This window comes from Pinus tabuliformis, chromosome 4_2 (assembly GCF_031772625.1).
Source record: "Pinus tabuliformis cultivar Carrire ecotype Pingquan chromosome 4_2, CPIR1, whole genome shotgun sequence".
In the NCBI taxonomy this organism is placed as follows: Eukaryota; Viridiplantae; Streptophyta; class Pinopsida; order Pinales; family Pinaceae; genus Pinus; species Pinus tabuliformis.
Window position 1 is genome coordinate 397445816 of NC_142304.1, and position 19725 is coordinate 397465540.

At 35.7% G+C, this 19725-nt stretch overlaps 1 protein-coding gene across 1 annotated transcript in view; it reads right to left on the reverse strand.

Moving 5' to 3' along the window:
* Positions 1-4717: 4717 nt before the first annotated feature.
* LOC149169626 (rRNA (cytosine-C(5))-methyltransferase NOP2C-like) overlaps positions 4718-19725 on the reverse strand; it is a 251675-nt gene continuing 236667 nt past the window's right edge. Inside the window, exon 7 of the mRNA XM_089427134.1 lies at positions 4718-4969. Coding sequence (XP_089283260.1) covers positions 4858-4969 — 112 coding nt within the window. The 3' untranslated portion in view covers positions 4718-4857. The remainder of the gene's footprint in view (positions 4970-19725) is intronic.

Sequence of the window (19725 nt, forward strand, 5' to 3'; positions counted from 1 at the left end):
TTTTGATAGTTTTCTTGTTTTATTTCTATTTATTCTTATTTAGAGCTTTAATATGGTTATTACTATTTTTTATTTTTATTATTTTTTATTTATTTCTGTGTGTATATTTTTAATATCATTTATTATTTAACATTTATGATTTATTATTTTTATTATTTATTATTAAGTGATTTATTTATTATTATTCATTATTTTTATTATTAATTGTTATTCTTGTATTATTTTTATTATTTATTATTACTTATTATTTATTATTTTTATTATTTATTATTAAGGGGAGGGATATTACAAAAAAGACCTTATCCTTGATAATCAAGATGCCCCAAAAGCTCCAAGAAACTTTAGTGCCTTGAAGACAAGAGAGATAAAGTACAAAGATGAAGTGTGGGGGGGTTGGAGAGAGAGAGACAAATGTTCTCTTATCCTCGTGTCTCTAACACAACATGATCAAGACACACTGATTAGATCATGTTCTCCAACATCTTCATAAGAGTAAACTCTAGCATCTCACAAGGATCCTCCAATAAAACCATCCTCCTTAATCATAATAACTCATAAGGTTTCCTAATGAACCCAAATGCCTTACTCCAAGAAGGCACGTACAAAAAAAGACTACAATAATTATAATAAAAGGACTCTCTCCTTCCTCTATATATATATGAAACGCATGGGACACCAATAATAGATGTGGAATTAAACCATTACAAGTAATCTACAAAGCCACAAGTAAGTTCACACTTGTGAAGTGCTGCACTTCAAGGGTACACATGTTAACCTCCAAGGTGATGTCATACACAACCAAGGTTTCAATGCAAGGGCACTCCATGAGATGTGTCCAACGCTTCTCCTACAAGCCTCCAATGACTCTAATGCTCCTCCTACACCATGCAATCCACTAAGTCCGAGCCTCTTACATGAACACTATCATAACCCCAACATACCCAAGTCAACTCCATGGCTATGTAAATCTCATCACTGTCCTCCTAAACACTAAATACTCATCTTCCAATGCAAGGCATTCTCCAAGCAAGCAACCTCCTCAATGTGGCTAGCAAGTAGAATGTCATGAAATTGTATAAAGATCTACAATACCTAATGATGAATGTCAAGCAACCACTAAGTAAGCCACCTCTAATGTACAAATCCATTGCAAACTATCCAAGGGCTAATCATACACCATGTACCCCAAATCTCATGAAGCACCTCAGACATGGCGTAAACACTTTCAAAGTAACCCCAAAAACTGGCATGAGTTAGAGTTTGTGGATAAAATCCTCAGTTGTATATGTTGAGGTGGAAGAGAATAAGAGATGCCTTGCATTAAACAATGAGGACTTGATAGTGTTGACTCTAACTCATTGGAGTATCTTTGGTGGAGTTAAGGTTTTTCTTGGTTTTCCCCACCTAGGGATTTGGAGAGCTTTGGAGGGTTGTACTAACTTACAATTTACTAGCTTGCAATTAGTTGAACTATGTACTCGAACTTCAACTCTTGTGTGTGTGTGTGTGTGTGGTTTTCAGTAGTCCAAAATTGCCTTATTGCATATTTGATTCTTAGTTATCATTGTCTTCTTGGTTGGTAATTTACAATACTTACATGTCTTATTGATTTAACATAAGTTAAGGCTAAAAGTGATAAGGGTTTAACATTGATATTGAAGACAATATGACAAAATTTTGTTATTGTAATGATTGTTGTCATGAACTAATTTTCATATTTGGTATATGCATGAGAAGATCACCATAGAGGGTTGAAACTTGTGGCATAAGTTTGGTATCTTTTCTCTTGAATCGCCTAGTGGATTGCAGTTATTAAGAAGTCAAATATTGTCCAATGTTGTTGTTTTTTCTTATATTTCATATCATCCATGCGGCTGCAAATTCATACGACTAAATCTAGAAAACCTCTAGAAAAGAGGTGAAATTTATGAATTTCCATTAAAGGTTGAGTTTTAAGGATTTTACATGCTTGTAACAAGATAAAGCATCCATGCAAAACTCTATACTCAAAGAGGCTTAGAGAGATAGACTTGTTTTTGCTCATTGCACTGACATGGTATAAATATCTCTACATTACTATCAAAGTGGTGAAGATAAGGGATTTCTTATTTAAACATGCAGTTTTTTTAGTTACTTTATCTTATTTTTTGCTAACCAATACTTAGCACTAGCATGCCAAAATTTCTTGGGAAAAGCCTTAATACAATGCAACCTTTGATAAATGCATTTACTCCATTATTGACTTAGATTATAGTGTGGTGTAAGGTTTACATAACCTACATAATGCATTGTGATGAATTCACAATGCCACACTTTCAATCACAACAATCTAAGATGCTCCTTTGCAAAGTTTAATTAATCATAATAACAATAGTGCCATAGTTAACATTTTGGGATACTACTAGGTAAAGAGTCAATCATGACATAAAAACATAATATAATTCATATTATCACTTACGTATATAGATTCAATAATTAAGCAAACAAAAAACACAAGTACTTAAATAGATTTGCAAAAATGTTAACTTTGTCAATTAAAAAATTAAAAATGTGCAATAGGGTCACATCATTGACCATCATCTAGGTCATGTCCTTAATGCCAAGTTTCTTCCTTTGATTAATTGTGTTGGCATCTTCAAATTTAGTGATCAAATTTGAGCAAATCACTAATCAAATATGATCAAGTCTTCAATGTGTTAACAAATGAGCCCACATCAACATCCCACACATGCTTGACTCTATCAAGCCATGTTTTCCCCCATGTTTATGTTAAATGACATAATGTGCACATTTTTCTGTGTCCTACTTCACCACATGTTTTACTACTTTCAATGTACTTATATTTTCCATTACAAATTCTACCTACTTTTGCATGAATGAATATAGTTCTCATACATTTCATAACTTATGAGTACCAAATGTATCCATTTTTCCTAATCAATGTAAACAATTATCTTTAAAAAATGAATATGGAAAGCATGTCGAGTTATGAATTTGGAAAAGATATGTTAGAGTTTGGTTCAACTATGGAGCTCAAACAACATTATATAAATAGGGTGTTTTTGTTGATGCATTTCAACAACAAAAAATTTATGATAGAAAAGCGATGCAACAAGTCATGCATTGTCCAAGCCACTTATGAAGAAGGAAATCCTCCATGATCAACATTTCCTTCTATTTCTATTTATTCAATTTCAGTGTTACAATTACACTTTTCTTACATTTAACTTAAAATAAATTATATTTGTCTCCATATTTATCTATTTGTGAATATTATTTTAAAGCTAAATATGTTATTATTGAATCATAAATTTATTTATCCAAAAAAATCATTAATGATAACCAATTATTGTACCATGCAAATCACACATATTTAAATACAAGAGTAACTTAATAGCTTCCTAAGACATCAAAATAATGTTTTGTGCTAGAATTCAGTTATTTTACATAAATAACCTTATATCCATATTAGGAAAACCTTATGGATATATTGTATAATGAATAAGGTGTGTCATTGTAACGAGCCCTTGCAACCATTTAACAAGTTACAACAGCTACAATTATTTGGAAGTATTTTTTTCCTAATAATATTAAACATAGTTATAATTTTTTTAATTTTAACACTTCTGGTTATAATATCTATTCACAACTTTATTGAAACTATATCTTATATTTTATAATAATTTTTAGATCTATAATATTTAATCTTATATCAATCAACTATATTTTATAAATTAACTTTACTTATGTGTATATTTGTCTTTGGAACATCCCATCCTATCATTAAACATGAGAGGGAGTGCATGTATCTTGTCATATCAATTGATCTACGGAGGCAAAACATGTCATAAACAATATTTGAACATGGGTAGAGAGGATACGTATCCAATGGCTAACATGTGCTCTAGCAACATTTACCTCAAAGGCCAAATTGAATAAATAAATATCCTTTGGTTTAGCTCGAATTGTTCAAACAAATAAATAAATGGATTGAAAAATAAATATCCCTTGGGTTAAATGTAGGCTAGAAACATTGCAAATGTGCCTATTAGGTTTTACTATGACCATTTTTCATAAAAATAAATAAATAAACAAACAATCGTTGATTTAGCTCTGAACTACTAAGTTTGAGAGCCATGGGTCCAATTTCAAGTTCATTGTACTCTAGAAACATTTACTTTCAAGGCCAGAATATGCAAAAGTCCCCTATATGTTTTCTTGAGGATCTCACTTTTGACACATGACCACTTAAACGAACCTTATATAGATACAGATAGATAGACATACAAACTATTATTTTTATTTAAAATGGAAAACAATCCCAAATCCATTAATTCAAATACATAAAAATCATAATTTATTTGTTGGAATTAATATTAAACTTTTAAAATTAACAAGAATTTTATATGTGAATTTAATTAAAATTTTGAAAATAATAATAATAATAATAATATCTGAATTCATTAAATTTGCATAAAGCAATTAAATTAATGGATTTTTATTTGGACCAAGTTGCACGGATTATGAGCATCACTGTAATATTTATATGTTGTAGAGATAGGTGTATTTGGATATAATTTCAGTTATACAAATTATTTTATAATAATTTTAGTTAATTTTGTTTAAATATACTTATAGCAATTTTTTAATAAATATTTGAAGAGCAAAATATTATAAATTAATGGGAGAACTATACATAATGGGGAAAATGATTTAGCATTTTAAATTAAGAATAAATATCAAAATTTTATGACTTTTTTTGTGAATTGCCATTTCAATAAACAATATCTAAGTTCACATTGATACCTTACAAATAATATCATTGCTTCACATACAATATGATTTTTCTTTTATAATCTACTCTTTATTTCCAACTTTAAATTTTGCAATGAAGAATCCAATTGTATCCAAATCACCAGAAGGATCAAACCTTTGTACTAGATCTTGTTCTCCATCTCTTAACCATTCCCTATAATGAAAATTCAAACAAGAAGTTCAGTTTAGTATATCCGCATAAAATTCAAAACAATTTATAATAAACTTGACATGAAACTTGATTTGTCATCAAGTTAATTGACTTTATTACTAAAAGATTCATTAAAAACCATAACATGAAAATGCATTTTTAACCCATCTGAAACCATAATAATCTCATTTTAGAGATGTACACCTTTACCTTGTATTTCTTATTTTCTTGATTACTTTTTAAAATTAAAAAAAATAATAATAATAAAAAAACACACTTTCCCAAGCTCAAGCCATCAAGAGAAATTAAGGTTGTCATAGCAACTATAACATGACATTAACCCTAATTCATGAAAAAAAATCAAGTTATCAATCGACGAGCACTTATATAGCCCATTACAATTGAAGGTTCATTTTCCACCACTAACAAAATTGTATCTCAACTTAAAAGTATAATCAAAGTAGTGAATACAAGAGAATTAGCCCTAATTTCAATATATCATAAAGAAGTTAAACTATTAGACCATATTTTCACCCTAATCATAGAAATAATCATGCAACAATCAACATATCGAAACTCATCCAAAACCAAATGAATTCAACATTTCTAATTATTGGGGTGCTAATTGGTACTTAATTTCAAAGGTACATGGAAAATTGCAATCAAAGAAAACTGAATCAAATCCCTCATGGTACAATACCAAAGAGGACAAACTTAGGGCAGATTGACCCCTTTTCAATGTGAATAAACTGTGAAGATCTTACCATCCTTTTTCAACCAATACAACACCAATGAGCAATGTTCAAGCTAAAATGAACACATAACTCTCTATATCTGATGCTTTTACAAAAAAACATCCTTTGAGGCAGAGTACATTTAATGTCCATAATTATACATTAGATACTAATAGCAATAATAACAACAACATAAATAATAATAAAAATTATATCCTTTCACCCTCGCAAACAGTCAACGATATTTACATTGTCACCACAAGGCTTGTAAATAATAATTCCTATTATTTAAACACAATATATATTTTATCTTATATGGATCTCCATCACCTCTCCTATTTGGATTGGGTGTTTTTATTGTTATTGAGCGTACCAATGATAAGACAATTTTGTTGAGTTTTCAAGTGCAATAGATACAAACATAATTTATGAAAATATTGATAGTTACTTCATATGATATATTTTAACAATTCTAGTTTACCATTAAGCAATTACGCTTCAAAAATTCAACCATAAAACCATAAGGACAGTAGAAATCACAATGCACAAAGAAAACACAAGATTTTACTTTGGGAAATCCCACTTGGGGCGAAAACCCAACAACCTTTTTCTTAGAGAAATTATTCAATTCAACAAGAGATACATCTAATGCAGCTAGTCAACTATGACATCCAACAACATAGTGTCAAACCTGGTTAAGCAACCCTATAGTCAATTCAAGCTAAGTCAAATTTTTTCCCTTCAAACTTCGACCCTCTCAAATCTACCCAAAATTTCGGCTTGCCTAGAATATACTGCCCATAAACTACCCATAATTTTGGCTTGTCCAGAATTTGCTTCCCGAAAACACATGTGAGCTAGGACGGAGAGATGTGAGTTAGAGAGAGAGAGAGAGAGAGAGAGAGAGAGATGTGAGGAGCCCTATCTAGAGGTCATGAGGTGGCCACAATCTTCTTCTTGCCCTGAGGGTGAATCATAAGGAAGACAAATTTCCTGGTCTGGGAAATGGTCTTACTGCATTGCTTTGCAGAGATTAAAGAGATGGCAGTAGGTGATGCTACCTCTAGTATCATGTATAACTTATTGCCCAAAGTAATAATAACAGTGCAAGCCTAGACTCATACACAACATGACGCTTCCACAAGTACGGTTGGCCCAATAATACATCACAAACTTCAAGAGGAGAAACATCACACAGTACCTCATCTGTGAAGGGCTTGATGTTGTAGGGAAGGTAGCACTGTCGGTTGTTGCAGAGATCTCATCCTTAGTGAAGCCACCTAATGATGTACGATTGCAGATGTGGTGTGGTTGGTAGGCCCAACCGGTACACAACCTCTGCTGAAATGAGGTTCTTTTGGCTCTCGTGTCGACAATGAACTTCAGCGGAGAACCCTTCACCCATATCTGTGAGTGGAAGAGGCACTCCCCCTCCTCTGGATCTTTGAGCTCAATCTTCTGAATCTTGGGGTTGGCAATGGTGGCACTAGGATCTGCATCAATAATCTGTTTCCCTATCATTCCCCTTGTCGAGTTCTGACTCAGAGTTGGAACTATTAAGAAATCTAGGGCATAGCAATTAAGTGATTTCTCTTATATTAGTAACTTCTTATGAGTGATTTTTACTTCTTAAGATTAGGATTTTCTTTTACTTAGGTTATTAGTGTTCTTCTTCATCAAACAATTACCAATGCATAAACCATAAAGAAACAAGAGACACAAAATATATGTTATCATCCAAGGCCAAAACCTCTCACTCTTGAGAGGAAAACCCGAACAAATTCTTCTTCTTATAGAGATTCCAATTGACGAATACCAAGACCAAGACCCTTGACCTATTTTCCACTCCAAGACCAAGACACAAACAATCCTTCTGCTCCTTTCTTCTTCTCGGTTACTCTTCAACTTCGGCTTCCTTCTGCTTCAGACCTGCACCTTATTTCGGCCTCCTTTGAAACCCTAGTTGCAACACTCATGAGAGAGATATATGATGATCCATTCCCTTAACCTTCTTCGCTTGGACTGTATAGCTATCTTCTCCAACTCGACTTGCTGATTTGACTTCACAAGTAATCTTGCAATCCTTGATTCTTCTTGGTTTCTTTCTGCAACATATGTTGCCTCCTTTCTTCGCGTATGTGACAAGAAACAGTCCTAAAACAATCCCAAATCACTCCAAAATATTTCATTGTTCCTTTTCCTTAATTCGTTGGTTGCAGGAGCATCTTCGTTGACCTATTTCACACTTTTGTTTTAGACTTATACTTCACCGAAAATCTGTCTGAAATTTTGTGTCAAAGATGAAACCTGAGCTGCCTATAAATAGTGGTTTGCCTCTGTAAATTAGCCGACATGAGAGAGTTGAGCCAACACGTCTCTTTGAGTAGGTTATTTACTCCATTTTGTAGCCGGCTTGAAGGAGTTGTTTTGTGCTTGGCCTTGGAGGGTTTACATATTGATTTAATGACTCATACAAAATGTAACATAACCAAGAAGGGTCCTTCATACATGACATTGACTCAATTTGACTTTATCACCTATCCTACGAGCTCAGAATGGGAGTCATACTAAAAATAAAATTCCTTGTTCATGAAACCAATGAGACAAGCATTGCAATAATAGTTTTATTTTTCTTCTTTGAATTAATTACATAAAATCACAATAACACATGCCATTATGAAGACTGAACCTAGTTACATTTTTCAACACTCCCTCTTAACTAGGGAGGTATTCATAATGGTACTTCGTCCTTCTCAAATTGAAGAATTCTCATAGGAAGAGTCAAATTGGTAACCCATCTGTATAGCATCATATCAACTAGCATTGTCACATAGCAAGGCCTTGACTAATAGCTCTATCTCTCCACAAGATCAGAGCACAATGCTGGCGAGACCAATGATGTATAGACACCCTCATCATTGTCTCTCTCGGAACATACCCCACCCGGGTTCTCAGGGTGTGTTCCACCAGGACTATTCTTATCTTGGATTCCCAGTCCTCAAATAATATCGGTCCTCAACTACTACTCTTATCTTGGATGCCCTAATACATCCTCAAAGAGCATCATATGTCAGATGTTTACGCAATCCTCCCAAGTGAAGAGAAGAATGATGTGTCTATCTCCCCCTCTTAATTAGGGAGGACATATCTATTCCAATAAAGGAATATACTCATTCCTATGGAAGGAATGTACCTAAGCTCCCTCTTGGCTTAGGAATTTCCAAGTTTCTTCCAAGTAACAAACTTGTTTCTAGGCTCCCTCTTAATTAGGGACCTACAACAGCTCCTTGGGTGGAGATGATGGGACATCCAACTGCTTGACGAACTCCTCTTCACGACGTCATGAATTTATTTTCATTATCTAGGAGTCTTCATGTTTGGGACTTCTACATAGGACACCAACCATCCATCATTTTCATGAGTCAGCGATGTCATCATCGGAAAGTGATCCATTAGTCCATATTTGGCTTTCCTTAATGCCATGTTTCTCTCTTCATGCCATGTTTACTTAAGGATCTTTCATCCTACTACATCTGCATTGGTGGTGGAAGACATCCATAGATCTTCTCTTGGCAACCCTGCATAAACCCATCCAGATATTTGTAAAAATAAACAAATGAACATTAAAATCAATATTACATTTGTGATGGTCTTTCATCATGACATCTTCTAGTTTGCATCAACATCGTGCATACATATCGACACATCTCCCAAAGATGTATATATTGTCAAGGGTCTCTTTCTTTTTCAAACTTCATCAGAGTCTTCATATCTTCCATGGAGATATCCTAGTCAAATCTTCTTGGTCTTTCGGATGTTGATTGCCTTTACCATGATTGCATATTCCATGATCTCTTCCTTTGTTTCTTCACACATTTCATTCCCATGAGCTTCCAATCAGAGTTCCTTAATTGTAGTCAACCACCTCATACTTCATATGAGGACATATTATGTTGATTTCATCTAGTGAATGTGTGACCCATGCATTCCTACATTCCTTTGAGGGAGGAGATCCTTTCTTTTGATCATGCTCTTAAGATAGAGCATTGGTCCATGTTACCTGCAACCATATGACATGACTTTTCAATATAGACTGTAAGCATACATACCTCATTTTCCTTTGGGTCATCCAAACTTCCTGCAACAACTTCCTTGATTGAAAGATCTTCAATCCCTTGATCTGCTTCACTTTTATGTTATCATACCATCATCATCCATTGAATTCCACAAGTTTGAAATTCTTGATGAAACACTTGCTTCCCCTCATGATCGGTGAACCTTTCAATGAAGATTCCATCAAAGAATCTTGAGGATCTAAAGTATCCCCATCAGCAGATGTTTCCATTTGACAGATGTATGATGAACCTTGTACTAGATGACCTTGCCACTTGTGTTTACAATGATATTCCCAATATCTATATCCTTGACTTCCATAGATTCTAAATGTCTTTCATGCTTCTCTATGATGATGTCCCGAGCTCTTGCTTTCAATGCTTCTATGATGCCTTAATGCGTCCCATTAATTTACTTAGTGAATCACGACAACCATATCTTACAACAGAAGACTTAGGAACTTGAAAAGAACTTATGTGAGGAAGACTATCTCAATAGTGAAGATCTCTTACTTCCTCTTTCTTGGACTTCTTCTTTTTAGCTTCCTCCACTTCTTTGGTGATATGGGTGTCTTCTCTATCTCTCTTGTTATTTCCCTTCTTTAACTTGGGACAATCTTTCTTGTAATGCCCATATTCTTTACATCCATATCATTGCATCTTATCTATGTTTTTCTTTCCTTTACGAGGACTGAAATTTCCAAATTTCCCTTTCCTTCCAACAAATGTTTAATTCTTCAACACTTTTTGCTCTCAACCTATCTTCTTCTATCTTGCATAGAGACCACAAGTTGTTGAATGGGATAGCTTTCCTGTCCTCATAGGTATTTGATATGAGGTTACCTTGTTCATCAGTTAGTGCATTTAGAAGAATGGAGATCATTTCTTTATCCAATATCATCTCTCCTAGATCTTAAAGTTGAGATCTTATTTGGGATCTTTCGAGAGACATGAGGATATCCCTTCATCCTTTGATACCTTCAATTTGTGTAGATCAAATCTAAGTGATATGATCTCTCTTATAGAACTTTGATTGTATAGTTCTACCAGCTTATCACATATCTCTTTAGATGTCTCCAACTCTGTTATATAAAGAATGAGGGGATCTTTGACAGACTCCATAAGAATCTCTTGAGCCCTTAGATCTCTTTCCATGTGTTCAGATAGTGCTTGTACTTCAGATGGTTTGGAGACCTTTTAATTGACATGATCAATAACTTCAATCTCTTCGAGCACTATATCTATCATCCTTTTCCATGCAAGGAAGTGTTGAAGAAAGTGTAACTAGGTTCGGTCTTCATAATGACATGATCTTTGTATTTGATGTAATAAGAGAAAATAAATTATGTTTGTAATCTTGTTGCATGGGTTTCATGAGCAAGAAGTATCATTAGATGAAAGACTTCTTCTTGATGTCTTTCGGATTTATTTCTATGTCAAAGAATCATGTCATGAGTCCATGTAAATGTATATAAGTCTTCATCAAGTGTAGTAGCCCTCCAAGACCAAGAGCAAAGCATCAAGATCAAGCAATAGAAGTCAGCAAGCGAAAATATTTAATAGAGATCATGTCGGCTCAAATAAATGAATTAAATATTATAAATGACACGTCAGCTTGAATTAGAGTCATGTCGGTTCATGGTTATATGTCGGCTCAAATATAGTGCCCAACCACTATAAATACCCCATTGGGGTATCCGCAATAGTGGTTAAGGGTAGCCGTAGGGGTAGCCGCAGTGAGATGGAGTCAGAGGCATAGAAGAGGAGCCGCAGTGGATGACAGCCGCAGTGATAAAGAGAGAGCCGCAGTCATAGTCGTAGTAGCCACAATCATAGCTGCAATCAAGGATGAAGGAGCCACAATCAAGATATCAAAGTTCTATCTGCACCTCGGATGGGTTTAAGGGCAGACAGACTAGGTCTCAGATGGCTAGAAATAACAAATCATTTCCTGATTTCAGAGAATGTAGCCTTGTTATACGTTCTAGGCTAAATATCTCGACATACCTGAAGGAACAACATTGGCATCCTATAATCTCACTCTCGGTTTGATGGTGATCCTAAAGGAAGCAACCCTGTAGCAGCCTCAATATTATGAACATCAGTGATTAGGTAGATCTACTCTCTGAAGGCTATCTCAGTAGGACCATGCTAATGTCATAGGGTTTCATGAAGATGGTGATTCTTGGCATACCTGTGACCGGAGACATACAGTCTCACTAGTTACCACTATATTCAAATCTAATGTAATGAAGGCTTGATGAGCTAGAAGGTGCAACAACAAAGATTATAGTTTAGATCCTGACAGAACTATAATAATAATAATAGATATGGATCATGACTTTGTATCTCTGTGGTCTCACAATATCAAGGTACAACAATGATCTCAGATAAAGTGCAGTAGTAGTAAAACTATGATGCAACAAGGATGAAGATCATGGTGTTGCAGTAATGATGAAGATCATGATGATGATGACCTCTATGGTGCAGCGAAGATAATGATCTTAGTAGTGACACAATGAGGATTGATGGCTTGGTCTTGGAGAGGCAAATTGTGTCAAGGGTCATGGTCTTGGTATTCGTCAATGGAATCTCTATAAGAAGAATTTATGCATGGGTTTTCTTATCCAAAAGGGAGAGGTTTTGGCCCTAGCAGAAAGCCAAAACATTTGTGTTCTTGTCTCTTTTGTTTTGATAGCAGTTTGATGAAGTTAACAAACACATGCTAATAATGAAGTAATCATCAAGCTAATATAAATTGTTTAAATGCTTCACAAATTGTTATCATGTAACGAAGAATCATCTTAAGTATGCATGCCTGTTATGAAACCAACTCAAGAAAAGATAGAAAAGATAGATCAACGCCTTAGAATTCAGCCTCTTTGAGGGGGAAACCTCCTTTACATTACATAAATGAACAATTATTCGATGATACAAATGAAAATACCTCCTTTCTATATATAGGAGTCTAAGGGGTCATAACATAATCAGAGCCGACATAACAATAATAATTTAAGGGCAAAATAATAACAATAGTGGGCTTCTATGGGGCACAATAGTAACAATATGGCACTACATGGGTACAACAATATAATAAGCGGGTTATACTAATAACAATAAGGGGTTACACTAGTAGTATAGGGGCTTAACATGCCCCTCTCCTTCAAAAAGCGTTGTCCTCAACGCTCAAGTAGTTCTTGATGCTTCTGTATAAAATTCTTGTCCTCCCATGTGGAATATTCAGCAGGTAAGTTCTTCCACTTGATGAGATACTCTGAAATTGATCAAATTCGTAGCTGTCGGGTTCTTATTTCTGTCACTGCTCCAGGTTCCAATATGATTTTTCCTTCCTCTTCAATTTCTGGCAATATTGTTTGAATTGGGATCTTTTGCAACTTTTGAATAAGTGGCCATACTTCTTCGTCCTTCTTCCATTCATCCCTTGCTTCGTTTATCCAATCTGGTTGGATAATATAAATAGCACAAAACAATGCTTCCACATCCTCATCCTTGAAGAGTCTTCCCATTCGGTAAGGTCGCCATTTTTTAAGTGCATGTAGTATTGCCAACATTTCCTTCTCATAAATAGCTTGCTTGAGATGTAGCAGTAAAAATATCCAATCACCTACATCAAAACATTTTTCACAACGATGTTGATCTACTTGTTGTTTCGTTTGATTTTGCACCGAAGTGGCGTTATCCTTTAAAAGTTGGAGAACTTGTTGTTGATGCTCAATGTGATCTTTCACTGCTTGAACCTTTTTCTTCTTGATATGTCCTTCTATCTCTAGAGTTTGAGGAGTGGTAATTTCTTCCAATCCTTTACAAGATATGGTCGAATTCATTTCTTGATGCTTGATGTGATCTTTCACTTCTTGAACATTTTTCTTCTTGATACGTCCTTCTATATTGATAGTTTGAGGAGTGGTAATTTCAAACAATGAATTACAAGATATGGTTGGATTCATTTCTTCTTTCTCGATGTGATCTTTCACTTCTTGCACCTTTTTCTTCTTGATATGTCCTTCTATCTTGAGAGTTTGAGGAGTGGTAATTCTTGCCAATGCTTTACAAGATATGTTCTGATTCATTTATTCTTTCTTTGGGGTCGGGTCCTGGCATATATCCTCTTCTTTTGATGTTTCTTCATCCTTTTCTTCCTCATCTTCATACTCTATGTAAAATAATTTCTTCTCAACACACTTATGACCTTTAGTGCATTTGCTATCACAATTGTAACAAAGCCCTTTTTTCTTCCAATTGTTGTGGTGTAACCCTTGTAGGTTGTGGAAGGCTAAGAGAAACAACACGTCCATCTTTATAGTTGTGAGGGGTAGACTTGTTGCCATAATTTTACTTTCAAATATGTCACAAAGCCTTTTTACTCTTTCCAATTGTTGTGGTGTTGCTGTAAAGAAGGTGTTGCTCTTTGTATCCTCATAATGTGCTATCATTTCCTCCATGAGAATTGACCACGTAACAAGTTGTTTACGAGAACAAAGCCTTTTATACCATAAAAATTGATCCGGTTCTAAATATGAAGATGCAATACATACCTTTTGTAACAGTGGTACACCATGTAGATCAAAATATTGCTCCATCTGAAGTATCCAATTTACTGGATCCTTGCCATCAAACTTCCTCATCTTGCTTTTTCTTGATTTTAAGACCTCGATCTTGAAACGATGATAACTCTGTACTTTCTGATATTTAAGTCCTGAAATTGCTACCTGTAGTAGCCCTCTGTGTCCTCTTTCCAATGCCACCAGTCTGATCCAAATTGGATTCTCCAAGAAAGAGTTATGCACAATCTCCCAAGATGACCTGATTATAGACCTTTCTAGAAGAACGAACTTGTATGAAGTGCCACGTGTCAATTTTTCGACCTATGGATCTGAAAATGCATACAAGAAACTATAGTCCATCCTCTTTCTGTACCTTCTTACAAAATTTCAATCCGATCCTTAGAGAGAAAGTTATGACGATTTTCCCCAGGTCACCTGTTTTGAATGTAATTCAAGAGTATGCAAAAAGACCAACTTCCTCAAATCATATCTCCGAAAATATCGTGCGAAAAGCTCTGAAATTCGGATCCAAGGTTCAGCGCGATTTCTTCTCAAATGGGTTTTTTTGGCGACTTCTGAAATGTCACAGAAAAAAAGTTATAGCGAAAATGCCACGATGACCTGTTTGGAGCAGCGAAACCCTAGAATCCAAAGCTCTGATACCAAATGTTATGAAACCAGCTCAAGAAAAGATAGAAAAGATAGATCAACGCCTTAGAATTCAGCCTCTTCGAGGGGGCAACCTCCTTTACATTACATAAATGAACAATTATTCGATGATACAAATGAAAATACCTCCTTTCTATATATAGGAGTCTAAAGGGTCATAACATAATCAGAGCCGACATAACAATAATAATGTAAGGGCACAATAATAACAATAGTGGGCTTCTATGGGGCACAATAGTAACATTATGGGCACTACATGGGTACAACAATATAATAAGTGGGTTATACTAATAACAATAAGGGTTACACTAGTAGTATAGGGGCCTAACAATGCCCTAGAGTCTTCAACATGGTATCAGAGCGATTGGTTCAACAGTGAAAGAAGGGCAGAAAAGAGACATGCCAACATCAAGATTCAAGTATAGCAAAGAAGATCAAGAACTATACCTTGATCAAACCCTAGATCAAAGGGTAAGTCTACAACAACAGTATGTAAACACAAAGATGACCAAGAAGACAATCTACCGAAGAAGATCAAGGTCCAATAAACAGTTCACAGCATCAGTCACCTTCAACAATGGTTTTGAAGGTCTGAAACAGCCTTGGTGTCTCTCACACTCCACACCATGGCATGATCTCTGCATTACAGTGATTGATCTCTTCAGAGAGCAACTCAGATTCCCATTCAAAGAAGCAGATCAACTACAACATGATTTACATGAACAAGACTCAAATCAAGATGTTGCACAATCCTATCACATCATGGCAAGCAACCTCTAGTTGATGCTGCAAGGACCAAATGTTCAAAGACTTGAAGAGAAGCTTCAAGCAAGGATCATATCCAGAGGAAACATCAATGCATCTACCTCAACATCAGCCAACATGATGAAGGTGAAGATCTTGTCTTCACAATATCAAGTAAGTATCTTTTATTCTATAATCAAGTCTTGTTTTATTGACTTCATCAGTGCAAGAAGATCTATGGGTTAGACAGAGTTCTTGCAGTAGGATCCTTATGAAGAAATGAAGTCAGTATATTGAGTTCTCCTTTAAAGACATGAAGGTCCTATGAATTACGAAAGGAGACATAAGAAGGTTACATAAGGATATACTATCTGAAATGTAGTAAAGGAGAATGAGAAAAAATCTTCATGAGATCTCAACTATGAGATCTGGGAAAAATGGCAAGAAAATAATCATCATTGATATTGATAAGCAAGAAGGTTACCTCAATCAGCAGTCTATGGTCTCTATGTCAAATAGAGACAGGAAAAATGATGAGCCACATATAAGTGCAGGGAAAGTTGATAAGACAACATAATGTTCTGGAAGAGGAACTCATATCGCCGGAAGGATGGAGGAAGCTGAGGAAAGGATCAATGAAAGAGGGAGCAATGGATCTCCTATATGGATGAGATGGTATACCTCTAAAAAAAGGATCCTATCAGAAGTCTCTGCAGATATGAACATAATAAGATGCATCATGGCATCATGGAAGCAAGAGCTCGTATGAAATCATGAAGAACATTACTCTTGGGAATCTCCTTGAATATTGAAGGAAAGGAAGAAGTCATCAAGGTCAAAGGAAACATTTTCCAGATGGAGATATACCAGATTTTGAAGGATCTCTGATAGAGATCTCAGCGAAGGATCTCCTAGTCTGGGAAGGCAGCAAATGTCTCGTCAAAATTCCATCTCTTGGAACTCATGAGATGGTGGTTCAATGACATGAAGAATGAAGCAGATCCAAGGATTGAAGGATTGTTCAATCAAGGAAGCTGCTAAAAGATACCTGAAGAAAAATAAGGTATGTATGATTGTACTTGTATTTGCATTTGATATTATAATGTCATGATATGTGGTTGCAGATAAAATGGATCAAGCATGATCAAGAAGAAAAAGATCTCCTCCTTTGAAAGGATCCAGAAAGACAAAAGTCAAATTAGATGAAATCAACATAATATGTCCTCATAATGCAGTATGAGGTAGTTGATGACCATTGAAGAACTATGAGAGTTCCTGGGAATAAAAGATATGAGAATGGAAGAGATCGTGAAGCATGCAACCATGACGAAGGCAGTTAACATCCAGAGGATCAAGAAGACTTGACCATGAAACCTCCCGGAATGATGTGAAGACTCTGATAGAAGTTTGAACAGATTGGGACCCTTGACAACAGATATCATTGGGAGATGTGTCAACATGTGTGCAGGATCTAGGAAAGGAGAGTTGTGAAGGATGTCACAACTATGTACCTTGTGATCCATGGCAATCATTGTTGATGAAAAGTGAAGACAGATGAGCTGATAAAGGAAACCCCAAATGTAAAGCCAAGGAGGATACTTTCCGAGAAATAAGGAATGTCACGACGAAGCAAAGTGATGGATGGTTGCACCCTACATGTGAAGAAATTGATGACATCGAGATCGTGGATCGTTAGTCAACTAGAAGACCCTAAAAAGTATTGATGATAGAGTCCCTGTGTAAGAGGGAGCTCTGGGTGGTTCCTATGAGTAAGGGAACTCGAGCAAGTTTCTGAGTAAAAAGAAACTTGGAACTTGTCCCTGGTTAAGAGGGAGAGTGAGACACGACATTCTTATCTTCAGTTTGGAAGAAAGAATGGAGGATTATGTAATCATCTGGCATCTAATAGTCTTTGAGAATGTGGTAGGGCATCCAAGACAAGAGTGGGCAAGAGGACCGATATTCTTGAGAGCTGGAAACCCAAGATGAGAATAGTCCTAGTAGGGCATACTCATAGAACACCTGGGTGGGTATGACCCTAAGAGAGACAATGATGATGTGTGTCTATCAGACATTGGTCTCGCCAACATTGTGTGCTCTGATCTAAGTGAGAGATAAAGTTGTTAGTCAAGGCCTTGCTAAATGGAAACAATGTTGGTTGAAATGATGCTATAACAGATGGATTGCAAATCTGATTCTTCTTATGAGGAATCTTCAGATTGAGAATGACCAAGTACCATTATGAATACCTCCCTAGTTAAGAGGGAGTGTTGAAGAAAGTGTAACTAGGTTTGGTCTTCATAATGACATGATCTTTGAATTTGATGTAATAAGAGAAAATAAATTATGTTTGTAATCTCGCTGCATGGGTTTCATAAGCAAGAAGTGTCATTAGATGAAAGACTTCTTCTTGATGTCTTTAGGATTTATTTATATGTCAAAGAATCATGTCATGAGTCCATGTAAATGAATATAAGTCTTCATCAAGTGTAGCAGCCATCCAAGACCAAGAGCAAAGCCTCAAGATCAAGCAATAGAAGTCTGCAAGTGAAAATATTAAATAAAGATCATGTCGGCTCAAATAAATGAATTAAATATGTATAAATGACACGTCGGCTTGAATTAGAGTCATGTCGGTTCATGGTTATATGCCGGCTCAAATATAGTTCCCAACCATTATAAATACCCCATTGGGGTGTCCGCAATGAGACATAACAGAACTCGCATGAAGAGCAACCAAAGTGGTTAAGGGTAGTTGCAGGGGTAGCCACAATGAGATGGAGCCGCAGGCATAGAAGAGGAGCCGCAGTGATAAAGAGAGAGTCGCAGTCATAGCCGCAGTAGCCGTAGTAGTCGCAGTCAAGCATGAAGGAGCCGCAGTCAAGAGATCAAAGGTCTGTCTGCACCTCAGATGGGTTTAAGGGCAGACATACTAGGTCTCGGATGGCTAGAAATATCAAATAATGACCTGATCTCAGAGAACGCAACCTTGTTATACATTCTGGGCTAAATATCTCGGCATACTTGAAGGAACAGCATTGGCATCCTATAATCTCAGTCTCGGTTTGATGGTGATCCTAAAGGAGGCATCCACGTAGCAACCTCGATATTAAGAACAACAATGATTAGTTAGATCTACTCTCTCTGAAGGCTATCTCAGGACCATGCTAACGTCATAGGGTTTCATGATGATGGTGATTCTCGACATACCTGTGATGGAAGACATATAGCCTCACTAGTTACTACCGTATTGAGACCTAACGTAATGAAGGCTTGATGAGCTACAAGGTGCAGCAACAAAGATTATAGTTTAGACCCTGACAGAACTGTAATAATAATAATAGATATGGATCATGACTTTGTATCTTTGTGGTCTCACAATATCAAGTACATCAATGATCTCAGATAAAGTGCAGCAGTAGTAAAACTATGATGCAACAGGGATGAAGATCATGGTGTTGCAATAGTGATGAAGATCACGATGATGATGACCTCTGTGGTGCAGCGAAGATAGTGATCTCAGCAGTGACACGATGAGGATTGATGGCTTGGTCTTGGAGAGGCAGATTGTGTCAAGGGTCATGGTCTTGGTATTTGTCAATGGAATCTATATAAGAAGAATTTATGCATGGGTTTTCCTCTCCAAGAGGGAGAGGTTTTGGCCCTGGCAGAAAGCCAAAACATTTGTGTTCTTGTCTCTTTTGTTTTGATAGCAGTTTGATGAAGTTAACAAACACATGCTAATAATGAAGTAATCATCAAGCTAATATAAATTGTTTAAATGCTTCACAAATTGTTATCATATAACAAAGAATCATCTTAAGTATGCATGCCCTAAATTCTTCAACAAGAAGTTCGATGATCCAACCAGCATATAGATCTCCTTGCAAAATGAATTCATTTTTGCTAGGTTAGACTATAAGAAATGATACTTA